This window comes from Rhinoraja longicauda, chromosome 27, assembly GCF_053455715.1.
Source record: "Rhinoraja longicauda isolate Sanriku21f chromosome 27, sRhiLon1.1, whole genome shotgun sequence".
NCBI lineage: Eukaryota > Metazoa > Chordata > Chondrichthyes > Rajiformes > Arhynchobatidae > Rhinoraja > Rhinoraja longicauda.
The window spans coordinates 11,723,088-11,739,056 of NC_135979.1; the positions used below are offsets into that span (position 1 = coordinate 11,723,088).

Below are 15,969 nucleotides of genomic sequence, written 5' to 3' on the forward strand. Positions count from 1 at the left end.
TCCTTTGAACTCTAATGAGTGAGTTAAATCGCACAGTTGAGGATTAAATTTGGCCTGCTCCAAATCTTTATGAAAGAAAAGTCAAGCATATTTTTCACCATTTTTCCATCTTCAGGACATCAGGGCCAAATATATAGATCTCTCGTAATGTATGAAGCAATGACATTCAGTTTAAAACATAGTCAGAGTGCAGATAATAAGAAGATAAATTAATAAGTAATGTGGTTTATGTGATGATGGTTGAGGAATAACTGATATCCTGAAAACCATGAAAGCTTGAGCTTTAAATCGTCCAGAGGGACCTTTTACAACCAGTATAGAAGAAAGAAGGGGCTTCAGATTATTATCTTTGGGCGGCATTCCTAATCATGCCAACCACCCTCAGTACAGATCTTTAGTCATATATCACTGAAATGTCAATTTACATTTCATGCTCAAATATCTGGTGCTGAACCTAAAGCCATCATTGTAGGCTCAATATGCTAACACCAAGTTAAAGCCGATGCATAAAGTGTAGACCAATTATATTGTCTTGATGAATATAGCAATTAATTGTGATAATTGATTATACCAAATCTATTGCACTTTCCATTTTAGAATTGATAAATATATTTTGTTTTTCTTGCTCATTTTGGTTTGTCATTTATGTATACCTGCCATTTCTGTAATTAGTCCAAGGTCTTATGAACTACCCTGAGTTCTTATAATCAACTGCCTGCATAAGATTCCAACAATAAATAATTCTATTAAATTTAGCATAAAACAATCTAAGAGGAAACCATTTTGTCTATTATATCTGTAGCTCTTTCTAGGATTAACAAACAGCTATTTCCTCTACTCAGCTTTTTCTTATTTATCTTGTAATATCTGTACTTTAAATTTTAGATCATTTGCCTTTTAAAAAACACAACTCTCTTTTTCCTTTACTTTCTTTGGCAGAAATTCAGAGCTCTTAACAGTTCTCATTACATTCCTGCTGATGTTTTTCTCTTTAATTGTAAATTAATGATTTCTCAACAGTGACTTGTCTGTCAGATGAAGTAATATGTCCTTATCCACCTTAACCAGAGCACTTCATGATTTTCAAGACTCCCATTAAATGTCTTCAACTTCTCTGTAATTATCCATCGCTGGCATAATCCTCATTACCATACATCATATATGGCTTGAATGTCATTTCTTTTATGGGGCATTCAATATTGAGAATGATGTGTAGCTATGCCATAAACTATTGGCTGTATAAAATTTATTAAGATGGACTTTGTATCCTGCCATACTAAGAAAAATCCAAGTTGCTATTTTTTAATTTTTAAAGCTTTATTTTCCTGCACATACATCTTCCAGGATTGTGTTGAGTAAGAAGAAAAGCACATTATTGGTTGCAACACCTTGAAAAAGTAAATCCAAAATGCATTTGTCAAACTTAACGTCATCAAGAGTCTTTGTTGTATCAGATAATTTAAATTAGATCACCCAAGTATAGACACATCTTCGAGAGGTCTTATTGGGAGAAGTCAGCTGCTGCTACTGCTGAAACCGACTGATGTGAAGATAGAGTAATCGAAAAACGTCCATCAGATACTAGACCTATTTTTTAAGGCAGCAGTGATAATGAAGCAAAGGAAACAAAAATAATCATTAATTAAAAAGGAAAATAAATTGAAAGTTATTTTTATTTGAATGAAGAAATTACCTCCGTAATCAAATACCCTTCATAGTTCAGGAAATTCATTGATGACTGTAACTACAAATAAGAATCGATCAATATTTTACTCAGGAACATGTCCATCTGTTCAAATTTATATTATGTCTACAATGCAGTACTTTCAACCTTAATTGATTGCGCAGGTTAAACAGTTTTCTAACTTAATGAAACAATTTTCTGCAGTTTCACAACCTTTATTATCATAGTGTACTCTTTCTTATACCATTCCACACCTATAAGGGAAATAGAGAATCCGGAAAAGTAATTTTTCAATGATAGAGAGAGCATGATAGCATGCTTCCTTCAAGATTGTTTTGGAAGAAATCTGAAGAGGTTATTGCTATCTTATGCTCAAAAGATAAAAAGGTTTATTTCAAATAGAAGTAATCAATCCCTTTTGCAGAAATATCAGTTCAAATATTGAAAATTACAGATGATTAAAGAGTCCTTAATTTTATTTTTGACATTGAAGTAATATTCTATACAGCCATTTTTTCTTAACTTGTTTATAGAACGGAATATTGTTCTATATAAGGGGCTAATTTTATTATTTCTTTTTTTAAGATTCTATTTGCACTGAATGCCTTTAGATTTTTAACATTCCTTATCTCTTTTGCTACTAGACATTTGTTAAGAAGCATACTTTGCTTGTTATCATCTTTCTGTTGAATGTCGAAGTATACTTTTCTGCAGCATGTCAGTTTATTCTTTTGATAAATTGTTTTTTGTTTCTATTTTTATATTTGCTTTGATACTAATGTGAAGCTAATAAAGCAATGAGGAATTTTGCTGTAAAATACTCAAAAGATAGGAGATGACTAAGTTTGTACCAGTTTGGAGCTAATAAAACTCCATTGTTATTGTCACTGCAGGAGGTCTTCTGGGAGCCACAATTGTAGACTCTTTGGATACGCTCTTCATTATGGGTCTTCAAGAGGAATTTAGAGAAGCCAGACAATGGGTGGAAAACAACCTGGATTTTAATGTGGTGAGTTTACTATCTTGAACCAGATTACATAGGAAGTTGCTGGAAGCTTCAGTCTAAATTTTATTGTGATATGCAATTGGTGCCAAAGGAATGTCTATTGCCAGGAAAATGAGCCTAATAATAATAATAATATATTCCTTTATTTGTCCCACACCGGGGAAATTTGCCGTGTTACAGCAGCAAAGTGGATAGCAAGAGACATTCATCATAAATAAAAATAAAGATAAGGATAATTGTCATCATTTACTGTGTTTTTTCTTTACTGTTACTGTTGACTGGTTGCATGTAAATTTCTAGTAGGCATAATACAAATAAAATACCTGTCTTGGAAAAACTAAAATTGGGGGTAGTCAGTCTGGGAATTGCCATGTTTAAAGCTTTTAATGGAAAGTAGCAAAAAAAAGAAAGTAACAAATTCTATTATAGATAAAATGTATTATAGATGCACCCAAGTAAAAGAGTGATGTGAATATTCTTTCACATCTCTGACTTGAGCATTGTATATTGGAGAGGCTTTGAGTGATCAGGATTTGAATTTGGTGAGCTGATATATTTTTAGAGACACAGTGAATTAATTCAAATGTTATGTAATGATCAGAGAAGGGCCCCATTCGCTTTGAAGAAAGGAATATAACATGTAAAATTTGTAATGGTTGGGCTCATGATATTTTCCCCAAAACCTTCCGTAATGATGTCTTGAGACAGGTTAATCTTGAGCTAAATTTGTGAATGCAGCGAATCTGAGTAATTTTCTACCATGTCATTTAGATGCCAGTTTTATAATTGTATTTTGAGCCACATCAGTAGCAGCAACTGTTTCATCTGATATGTAAAAATACAGTACTTCAGCCAGAAAATGTGATCATTTGTCATTTCTTGTGCACCTATCTACATTTTGTTATATGGAATGAGCTGAATTAGGATATATAGCTTGAAGTATTGGGACTTTGATAAGAGACTGAGAAGGATCACTCTGCATTTTGGTTGAAGGTGTTAGCAAAAGAATCTTTCTCTTTCATATTTGTACGAGGCTTTATAATGGTTATAGATTATGGTGCCATTAGTTCCATGGCCTATCAACCATCATTCTGTTTTGGATGTGATACTATATATATTGGAATATGATTCTGTAGAAACATAACATAGCACTTTTCATAGCTTACATTTTTGGTAGTTGATGTGCAGTGGCAGTCTAGTTTTGTAGCTCCTTCTTGGGTATGCTTGGCATAGCATATTGAGTGTCCTTGAGTGATGAAAAAGAGGTGAGGAATATGTTATGAGTAAACTTATTGTGGTACACATTTTTGTGGTACGCAATTCTGCTGCTGCCGCCCTGCAGCACTTCATTGATGTCAGTTTGAACTACAACATATGCCCATTAGTACAGAGATAATGATACAGAACAAGAGAAAACCAAATCAGTGACCCAGTCTTTTAGAGTAAATTACTATCAAATTTATCACAAAATTACCTAGCGAGTCACTGTTCATCAATAGCTTAATGGACCAGTCATTTTTTAACACTTAGGAAATGCATAGCAGAATCAATTGGTATTGATATTGGTTGATTATTATCATATGCACTGGGATACAGTGAAAAACTGTTTTGCATGCTGTCCAGGCAAATCATCCTATACACAAATATAATCAAACCATACATGAGTACGATAAGCAAGTTCAGTATCTCGATAAACGCAAGGAATCATGGGATTTGTCAAAGGTCATTCGGGATAAACAAAGAGCGTTGCTAGTGAACTTAATGGCTAATGTACATTTAAAACTATACAGAGGTTCAGCTCTCACTGCCCTTTGAGCCCTTTGAGGAAGAGAGTTCAAGAGAATCATGACACTCTGGAGGGGGGGGGGGGGGGGGGCACCCTACATCCATTATGCATACTGCAAAAAAGGGCCAAAAGAATAGTTAACAATGTAGGATTTCGCGAACACACCAACTCTCTGCTTTTAAAGTCAGAAATGCCTTGAAGTTTATGGATGTAGTAGAATTGAACACAGCACAAATAATGTATAAAGCAAGAAATAATTTACTACCAGGTAATATACAAAAAATGTTCTTTGACAGGGACGGTGGTTATAATTTGAGAGGAAAGTTTAATTTAAAGGAACTTTGTGTTTGTACAACTATGAAGAGTATGTGTATTTCGATCTGTGGGGTGAAATTGTGGAATGATTTAGATGTGGAACTCAAGCAAAGCAGAAACATTACTCAGTTCAAGAAGATGTACAAAAAAAATATTTTCCAGAGGTATAAGAATAAGGAAGGGTTAAGTTTTAGTTTATTAACACTGTGATATTCGCATTGTACATAGAATTTTGATAATTGTTTATAAACTGCATATATATGTTTGCGTGTGTGCATATACGTGTATGTATATATGTATGTATGTATGTGGCATATGTATGGATATATTTACGTATGTATATGTCTGTATGTATATATATATATATATGTAGATGAGATAAAGTTTGTGAATTAATTGGTGAGTCGCGGTGAAGGGATCGGAATAAATAAGTGTATACTTCCTCCTACTCCTTTTCGAACATGTAAGATTTAATTTCTGTTTATGAGAATTTATTCATTGTGTATAGTTTCATCGTTCATTTCATTTTATTGTTATTTTGTTTTGTTTTTATCTTTTTTGTGTTTTACATGTTCAAAATAAAATATAAACAAAAAAAACCCAACAAAACAACAAAAAAATGCTATAATACCCTGATCCCCTTGCATCTAGACACATTGAATGATTGCACAATTTAGTTCAAATGCTTTGTTCATATGCTTGCGGCATCGGCCACTTGCATTGCCGCCGCTCTCTACAACGCCTCGACCACAGCTTGCAGCGCTGCTACCACCAGCCCACTCTCTATGCCACCCTGGCTGCTCCCAGGCTGTGCCAGCTGCTGCAACCACCGCAACTGCTGCAGCCACCTCCACCACCTCGGCCACTCCGACTGCCACTGCCAACTCTTGCCTGCACACCTGCCACTAGCGGGCCGTGACCAATGACTCTGCCAACCCTCACTTCCGCCCTATCTGCCAGCAAGCTCGGGCCATCAACTCACCTGCATTATAGGCCCAGGTCCAGACCAAGAGTCTGAGGAAGGGTTCCGACCCTTCTACAATATTTTGGAGGTGAGAAAATAGACACCTTAGACACATGGATATGTAGAGAAGGGAGGGTTATGGATAATGAGCAGATAGATGAGATTGGTGTACCTTGCATTATGTTCGGCACAGACTGTACTTTTCTTTGTTTTATGTTCTAAGTACACATTTACAATGGGAGCACATTTCACAGCTGATAAGATCAACTGTAAATATTCAAACACTTTCGTGCTGACAAGGTAAATCAGATTGTTTATCTAAAAGTCTTTGGGCACAAAACCAGGCATCTAACCCGTGTCTCCTTTATTTCCTGTAGTTCTGCTCTCACTCCCTCTCCCTCCATATGGAATAATGATAGAGTTCCCCTGGCCCTCACCTTTCACCCCACCAGCCTCCACATCTAACACATTATCCTCCAACATTTCTGTCACCTCCAACGTGATCCCACCACCAGTAACATTTTTCCGTCCGTGCCACTTTCCGCCGTCCGCAGAGACCACTCCCACTGCGACACCTTGGTTCACTTATCCCTTCCCACCCATACTATCTCCTGCCCAGGTACTTGCCCCTGCAGGAGATGTTACACCTGTCCCTATACTTTGTCCCTCACCTCCATCCAGGAAGTCAGCAGTCCTTCCAGGTGAGGCAGAGGATCACGTGTACCACCTCTAACCACATCTACTGCATCTGATGTTCCATATGTGGCCCCCTATACATCGTCGAGACCAAGTGTAGATTCGGCAACAGTTAAGCCCAATACTTACACTAGGTCCACCAAGGCCTACTGGATCTCCTGGTTGCTAATTTTAAATCCCCTTCCCATTCCCACACTGATCTTTCTGTCCTGGGCCTCCTCCATTGTCAGAGTGAGGCCACACGCAAACTGGAGGAACCGCACCTCATATTCCACTTGGATATCTTGCAACCCAATGGTATGAACATTCAATTCTCTAATTTTATGGAACTGCAAACCCACCCCCCACACCCCCTGGACTTGCATACTTCTCCCCTTCCCATCCCCTTCCACCTACATTACTTCCTTTAGCTTCACAATTCTTCAATCCTTTTGTCTCACATCTTTTGCCTTTTGATCTCTGCCCTTTGCCCAACCTTCTGCCTATAAAAATCCTCCACATCTGTATTCAACTATTACCTGTCAGGCTTTGTCCTGCCCATCTTATCTTCCAGCTTTCCATCCTCCCCCCTCCCAAATAGACACCTTAGACCCAAATAGACCCCCGACCCAAAACGTCACCTATCCATGTTCTCCAAAGATGCTGCCTGACCCGCTGAGTTACTCTAGCATTTTGTGCCTTTTTTTGTAAACCAGCATCTGCAATTCTGTATTTCTACAGACATCTCAGTACTGTGAGGGGTGGCTCTGTGAATACAGAAACATGCCAAGTATCAATTGACAGAAGAAATATGACCGTGTATGTTGAGTTTGATGACTTGATGATTTTCATTATAGGATTAATTGCGATTGTTTTTCTTTTTAATCGGTAGGTTATATAATTATCTTTTAAGCTTTTCTCTTTTTCTTCTTTTAGAATGGAGAGGTGTCTGTCTTTGAAGTGACCATCCGCTTTGTTGGTGGACTGCTATCAGCGTTTTACTTGACAGGTGATGAGGTGAGAACCTTCATGATGCAATTACTTAATTCTGTTCAGTGCAATATCTTGCGGTGATTTTCAGTGCTTAAAATATTAAATAATTAAATTATATATTTTTAACAAATGATTCCAGTGCTTAAATAGTACATTGAAAGTATATGGACCTGAGGAAAGTGAATGCTGCTCTTTGTACTGAGCAGACCAGAAAACGAGAGAGTAAAAATTATACCACAGCTACACAAAAGACCACCTACTAATCAATTTATACAATTCACTTCAGCCACATTCTTTATTTCTTTGCATTCAAATTACTTGTTTAATGCCATTTTCAGATCCAAGTTTTTTTAACTTGCATGCCGACTGCTAAATTCTGTCCTATTGTTATCAATGCTGCCTAAGGAATCTTTTGCTTTTAAGTCATTTATTAAAGGTGTCTAACTATGCACTGCCAGATCCAAAATATTCTGTTCCCTGGTTGACTCATGATGAAGCTAGGTCTCGACCCGAAACGTCACCCATTCCTTCTCTCCCGAGATGCTGCCTGACCTGCTGAGTTACTCCAGCATTTTGTGAATAAATGAAGCTATCCATAATGCACTCTACAAGTTCATTCTTGTAGCGACCCTTTCCAATTAGATTAACCCATTATTTTTTTTGATTTACACTTAATTTCCTGATTTATGCTGTCGGCTGGAAGTCGATAGGTTGTCTGTGTGGCACTATCCGACAGGAATTATGTTCAGAGAGTCCTTGAGAACTTCCAACATTACTCTTTAAGTGACAATATTTCTGTTGATACTAACATTAACATTTGGATAATGGAGCTGCTAGAACTGATTAGGCAGTAGTCAGTCCAGCAGTCATCAGTACTTGTCATGATAGGGACATCTATGCAGTCCTTTGTTCATATAATGATGTAATCTAACAGGTGTTGGAACATGGCCTGTTGCTGTGAAATCTTGATGTTTGGCTCTCTGACAAAACAGGCTGTTGGTTAAAATGGGACTGTCCTCCAAACATTTGTCAGGAAATGACCCCACTAGGGATAACTTTCCTCACTACTTCCTTGCTGATTACACATTACCAGAGTTTTGTGTTGCTTCCCATCCTGGCGTTGAATTCACCTAGGAGGTTTGAATTGTCTTTCTCTGAGATCAGACCAGGGCTCCTTGGGCTCCTTGGGCTCATCCACGGAGTGTTAGTTTTGCAATAGATGAGCCAAAGAGTCAGAAAGTATTCACTAGATCTTCAGGGGAAGTATATGAGATGCCAGGCTACCTCATTCATGATGGTGCAGTTCATTCTCTTGCACTTTGCTCCTTCAAAAGAAGGTTCCTTAAACTAGTTATTTATTGATATCATAGCATCTGAGTTCCTAAGTTATGATAGTAGAATGATATTCAAGTATATCATTCTTTAGATAGTCCACGAAGGTACAGATGTTGCAGGTGGTTCATGTGGTTAAGTGGAACTTGACGATGCGAGTTTCTTTTACCTCATGGACTTGACAGGGCAAGATCCTGATTCACTGACAGTTGGAATCAAAACAACTGGAGAACATGCTGTACTGTATGTTTTTTAATACTAACTTTTTGGTAGACACGTGGATAGTTGTCCTGGGCAGGTAAACATTCCTTGTCTTGGCACTTCCTTGAGATCAAGGATGATTTTCCTTATCTCCAGTGTTTTGAATTCTGAGGTGATTCATGAGACCAGGTTTTCTTGAACTTTTTTGTCTGTCCACATGGTAATGCTATTCCTTGATAGTGCTTGGGATTGAGCATTCATTATGCAAGTGTGATGCCAGGAATGCAAACTATAAGGCCTGCGTTATAGTTGTCCGAGGTTGTCGTATGTACAACACACAAATACTCTCTCATCTCACTGTTACTGGTTCAATAGCAACCTCTTCCCATCAACCATCGGGCTTTTGAACCACATTGCACAAGACTAACTACAACCCTACCTCAGCAACAAACTACTGTGGACTCTTTGTACGTTGCACTGCGCACTACTAAGTACTCTTGAAAGGTTGCACCATTATAGTCTGGTTACCTAATATCATTGTGAATTTATTGTATTATTGTTTATTGTATATTTATTTGTTGTGTTAATGTCCCTGTAAAGCTGCAGCAAGTAAGTGCATGTAACAATTAAACACTTTTGACTTGTCTTGACTTGGCGGGTTGGACATAGGACCTGTGACAACTGGCGCATGCCTATCCATGTTCTTGGCCAACTCCAACTGCACACCTATCCACATTCCTAACTCATGTTTCTGACCACACAACTGTCCCATGTTTCCAGCTCCCCGGTTAACTGCCAAGAAGGCAAGTCTGCTGTGGGAGCCTGAGCTGGAAACAGTCAGGTGTGCAGCTTTAACTTAGGATTGGAAAAGTGGATGAGTTGTATGGCTGCAGTCAGGAATTTTCTGTGTATGTTACACCTTTTTATTTTGGCATTAGAATTTTGTTCAACTTGAAAGTCCAAAGACAACAAACTCCAATCATCCATTGCCCCATACTAGTACCCACTGCTTCATTAAATTGTTGATTACTGTCCAGAAATGAAGAATGGGCACATTGTCTTATTAGGTAACAAGATGGTCAATGCAATATTCAAAATAGTGTGCCACAGAATTAAAAAAACATTATTTGTGTTTCCTACAAAAATGCTCCAAACTCATTATTTGCATTCTAATCCTATTTATTATATCCTCTCTCTTGCAGTTATTCAAGACAAAAGCAATTGAATTAGGAGAGAAGCTATTGCCAGCTTTTAATAGTCCTACAGGCATTCCCTGGGCCTTGATAAATCTCCGCAGGTAACATGTATGATTCAAGTTGCATGTGGTCAGGGTGAATTAGATTCATTAAATAATGTTTACAGTAATTGTATTTTCTCTGAAAGGCACGCAAAGTTTATTTTCCCTTGAAATAATAAGTGTATGGAAATATCAGATTGTGTTGTCGGGAATTTTGAGAATTATAAGGAAGATGAGTAGGTTATAATTTGGTTAACCCTGGAGCACACATACTGGGGAGCATGATGGGAAAAATGGCCAAGAATGTAGTCAGAATAGCTAAAGCTGAAACATTCTGCTGAAAAGCAGGCTTTCTCATCTATTGGGGGGGGAGGGGGAGGAATAGTCCTTTGTAGTTTTATCTAGGTTCTTACCTGTTGCAGTCTTGTGATTACAGCTGTTCTTTGTCACTGTTTTTAGCAGGCAAGTCTTCCAAAAGTTAATGAACTACCTCTGTAACGAGGAGACCTCATCCAACGAGTAGAATCAATCCTCCCTACAGAGACATTGATTAATGATTTATTTCAACTCCATAAGTAACCATTGAGTCATGAGTATACACATATAGCTTATTGAAGCAGTTTGGGCTTGCTCACATTGTTTCCCGATGCACAACACTAAGGGTTTAAATAAGCCGACTTGTTTTATAGACTCACCACTGATCTATGAGCTGTTTTAGTTTGTGTCTGCCTACCTGAGTAAAGTCAGTTATAGGATACGGATATAGTACAAAATTCCCTCCTACAGAATGGATGGTTGATTATATCATCTCAAATGCTACTCCACAGGAATTAAAGGGCATTATGTCACATTGCACTTTATCATTCACTAACAAAAGTTAATCCTTCCTAACTTCCTAACCTTTTGTCTCTCAGACTGCCATAGACCTCGCCTTTTCTGGAGGTTATTTCTTCCCATTAGCCTTCAATCTCATAGAGCCCGTTTGGGACTCCTGAAAGAGCCTAAGCGGGACTCTGCCTTTTGGTTTATTAATATGTCCTGCTCTATCAAACTTATTCTTATCTAAATCTACTCCCTATTATCTTCCATCTCATCCATCAGCAACCTGTCTGCTGCCTTTCACTACTTTTGTTTAAATTTCTAGCCTTTAACCACATCCTCTATGGATATTCAATCTCTTAATACATCCATTCTCTATGGGGTTTGTTTGCTGACCTGTTTATTTCCAGAACAACAAACAGTTCTACTATCCTCTTCCTTCCCTATGTAAACTTTTCGTTAGATTGAATTACTTTTCCTTTAGCTCTATTCACTTCCGCCATAAATGTATGTAGGGAATTGAAGCACATCTGGTCATATGTTCCCACTTTTATTATTTTTATATGATTATAATAACAAAATTACATCAATTCACAAAGAAATCTCATTCATATTTAAAAAATCTACTTATTTCAGCCTCAAATATAATGAATAAATGAGCATGCATAACCCTCTGTGGGAGAAAATTCCAAAAAAATATATCCATTTGTATAAAGACTTCCACTTATCTAAGTTCTAAATGGCTTACCTATTAAACTAAGACTATTTTGGTTTCCATTAAGAGCACATATGAAATAGATGCAGAAGTAGACCATCTGGTCCCTTGAGCTACTCTGCCATTCAGTAAGATCATGGTTAATCTTTTACTTCAATGCTACTCTGCATTAATCCTTTTCATGTCCTTTGCATTCGTCATATCCATAAATCTATCTTGAATATATTGAGCATTTGATCCACCACAGCCCTCGTGGTCAGGGAGTTCCAAAGGATAATAACTCTGGGTGTAGACATTTCACTCATCTCATTTTGAATGGGCAATTCCTTATTTAGATTCCTGGTTCTGGAGGAACATCAACTTTCATCTGTCCTGCAACACCCAGGAAGAATTTTCCATTTTTTTCCATGAGATCACTGAAGGCACAGGAGAGAAAATATATTCTCAGTGCCTACTTTGTCAATTCCTCTCAGAACCTTATACAACTCATTGAAATTACATATCATTCTACTAATCGCAGGTAAACATTAACCGATTTAGCGCAGTCCCTCATCATAGGAATACATCATCATCATAAAATCAATGTAGTCTGGTTGATTGGCATAAGTGCACTGTAGCTGTACAGTTCATGAGCTATAGTTACGAGCCAAAGCTATTTCAACGACATCTCCCAAATGTGCAAACTATGCCACTTAGATGGATAAGAGTGACAGGTTCGTGGGAGCATCACCACTTATGCGCTCTCACACCATCTGGACTTGGAAATGAGATACAATTCTTTAATTGGTGTCAATTTTAAATGTAGGAAATATCTATGTGGGACTAGGAGGAGTGCAAGCTTCTCACCAATCTCTCAAAGACAAATAGAGAAGGGTAGTATATCCTGGCCTTACCAGGAATGATGAACATAAGAAAAAGAACCAGAAGTAGGCCATTTGGTACTTCAATACAGCTCTGCCATTCAACAAGATCATGGCTAATCTTTTGGCTCAAACACCATTTTTCCTTCCCGATCATATATCTCTTTATTTGGAATCTAGAAATATGTCAGCTTTGTTTTTAAATGCAATGATTGACTGAGTCTCTGCAGTCCTTTAAAGGAGAGAATTCCAAGGATTCACCACCCTTAGAGTGAGAAAGCATGCAAACCTGAAAAGGACTTGTTTATTCCTAATCATTATTTTCTCTGTTAACCAACTCTGAACCAAATTCTCAATGCATGCTAGTATATTCCTACATTTGCATATGCTCTAACCTCATGCACTGAAAGCCTGCATGGGATCTTATCGAAAGCCTTCTGAAAATCTGTTTGCATCTCATTGAGTAAATGAGGGGGAAACAGTAGATGTGTATGTAGACCTTTATGAACTTTAAGATTTGTCATTACCCATTCATCAGTCAATGCTGACTCTCTTCAATCACATTATTATTTCCAGATGTCTTCATATCATAAACTTTATTACAGGTTCCAGTATTTTCCCAGCTTGAACCAACAAGTCTGTAGTTCCATCTTCTTTCCACCAAGTTCTGAAAAATAATTTTAAAAAAGACCATTAGTTATTCAAATGTAGGAATGTTGTTTTCCAAGCCTCCTTTGCTAATAGTTCGTGCCTTTGTAGTTTGGTCCATAGCTTTTTACTGAATGGTAATGTTAAGATTCTTGCATTTATCTTTTGCAGTGGAGTTGGTCGGAACTGGGGCTGGGCCTCGGGAGGTAGCAGTATTTTAGCAGAGTTTGGCACCTTACATCTGGAGTTTGTCCACCTGAGTGAGGTGTCAGGTAATCCAAAGTTCGCTGAAAAGGTAAGACAGTGACTAAGTAAGATTTTCCAGATCTTCATTTTTATTGTAAAAGAAGACAAAGTGAAGAGTAACTCAGCTGGTCAGGATCTCCAGACATGCTGTCTAACCCGTTAAGTTACTCCAACACTTTGTGTCTTTATTTGCTAACCAGTATGTGGTTCCTTGTGTTTTCATTGTTTATTGTGTGCATAATCAGGCTTCACTATATGCATAATCAGATTTCAGTGATTGAAAACAGAATGAAAACAGAATGACAACATTTTCATTTAACTTGCATTAAACTGTCCTTTGTAAGCAGTTACCCATTTTATGTGTCCACTGTGTTAGAAACTTTTTCTACTGATATGCTGATATAAGGAAGATGCTTATAAAGGGAATGCTGGCATCAATTAATAACCCTAGACTGTGAGAATGGTGATAAATTTATTAGTCCAACCATACTGCTGTTTTGCTGCAATGCAAAATAATCTAGAAAGTACAATTTAAAAAGGTTGCAGATACAGAGATCTGGTGGTTTGTGTTCACAAATATTTGAGGTAATAGAACAAATTAGGAATGCTGTTATGAGTAAACCTACATTTAGAAACAGTGCCAGAAAAAACAAAGGTAAAGAAACGATCATAAACCTTGGTATAATACAAATGTGGCCCTAGCTAGGGCCCAGACTTGAAAAGATAATATTGTTTCTTTAAAGCAGCTTTCACCAACCACCAAGAAACCAAGAATTTCACCTAAATTCTTTATAGTAAATGAAGTGGCCTGCAGCATTTAGGGATGAACAATGATACCCACATTCCTAGAGTGAATAAAAACAATTCAGAAAACATGGTAGCTACTTTGTGATTAGCAACTTCCTACAATTAGGAAATGTGATAAAGGACAGGTTTAACATAAAAATATATGTTATGCTAGTTAAGAGATAAATATTAGCTGGGGTTAAGCTCCCCTCTTGTTCTTGAAGTAGTTTCCCTGGAATATTTTACGATCAACCGGCATGAATTTATCTCCAATGTCTGTCAATTTATCTGTCAATGCTGCATAGGATGTTTGTGCTTAGGTCTTTGCGTGAGTTGAACCTACAACTTTCTAGTTCAGAAATTAAATTTCTGCCTATTGAACTGCAATTGACACTATGTTTAAGAAAGAATTTTAATGCGAGGGGAAGGAAAGAGAAACTTATTATCAAGAACAATCTCAGGAACCAAAGATAGACACAAAATGCTGAAGAAATTCAGTGGGCAGCATCTCCGGAGAGAAGGAATGGGTGACATTTTGGGTCGAGACCATTCTTCAGACTGATGTCGGGGGGTGGGATGGAGATAGATAGATGTGTGAAAACAGGGCAAAGAGAATGGAGATCAAGGAAAATATAGAATAGATCTTTGTTAGCTGGGAGAAGTTAACAAAGCAAACATAAAATGTAGTTGGGAGACAGTAAGACTGGTCAGAGAACTGGGAAGGGGAGGGATGAAGAGAGATGGATAGCAAGGTTTACTTGAAGTTAGAGAAATCAATGTTCATACCTGGGGGGGGGGGAGGGGGAGGGGCAAGAGACTAGCAGGAGACTAGGGGGACTTTGTCCCTGTCTCCTTCTACACCGCATCTGCATGAGGTGTTCCATACCAGGGATGTCCTCATTCTTTATGGAACAGGGGTTCCCCTCTTCCATCATAGACGAGGCCCTCATTAGAGTCTCCTCGATATTCCACAGCTATGCTCTTGCTCCCCCTCCCCCCAGTCATAACAGGGACAGAGTCCCCCTAGTCCTCATCTTCCACCCCATCAACGTCGCACACAGCACATAATCCAACATTTTCGCCACCTACAGTGGGATCCCACCACTAGCCGCATCTTCTCCACCGCTTTCCACAGAGACCGTTCCCTCCGCAACTCCCTAGTCAACTCGTCCCTTCCCACCCAAACCACCCCCTCCCCAGGTACTTTCTCCTGCAACTGCAGGAGATGCAACACCTGTCCCTTTACCTCTCCCCTCGACTCTGTCCAAGGACACCAACAGTCTTTTCAGGGGAAGCAGAGGTTCAATTGCACCTCCTCCAATCTCATCTTCTGTATCCGCTGTTCCAGGTGTGGGCTCCTGTATATCGGCAAGACTAAGTGTAGGCTCAGCGATCGTTTAGCTGATCATCTCGGTTCAGTCTGCCTGAACCTGCCTGATCTCCCGGTTACTGGACACTTTCTAACCCCCCCCCCCCTCCCATTCCCACACTGACCTTTCTGTCCTGGGCCTCCTCCATTGTCAGAGTGCGGCCCAGTGCAAATTGGAGGAACAGCATTTCATATTTTGCTTGGGCAGCTTACACCCCAACAGTATGAACATTGACTTCTCTAACTTCTAGTAACTATTGCTTTCCCTCTCTTTCCATCCCTCCCCTTCCCAGATCTCTAACGAGTCCTACTGTCTCCGACTACATTTTATCT

General features: G+C 38.4%; 1 protein-coding gene across 3 annotated transcripts in view; it reads left to right on the plus strand.

The window, feature by feature from the left end:
• LOC144606880 (mannosyl-oligosaccharide 1,2-alpha-mannosidase IA-like) overlaps window positions 1-15,969 on the plus strand; it is a 79,126-nt gene that overhangs the window by 30,268 nt on the left and 32,889 nt on the right. For all 3 annotated transcript variants that reach the window (XR_013548995.1, XM_078423334.1, XM_078423335.1), the window contains exons 3-6: window positions 2,578-2,693; window positions 7,367-7,447; window positions 10,159-10,253; window positions 13,407-13,530. Coding sequence is in view for 2 of the 3 variants with exons in the window: in XM_078423334.1 (XP_078279460.1) it covers window positions 2,578-2,693; window positions 7,367-7,447; window positions 10,159-10,253; window positions 13,407-13,530 (416 nt within the window). In the remaining variant the exon portion in view is untranslated. The remainder of the gene's footprint in view (window positions 1-2,577; window positions 2,694-7,366; window positions 7,448-10,158; window positions 10,254-13,406; window positions 13,531-15,969) is intronic.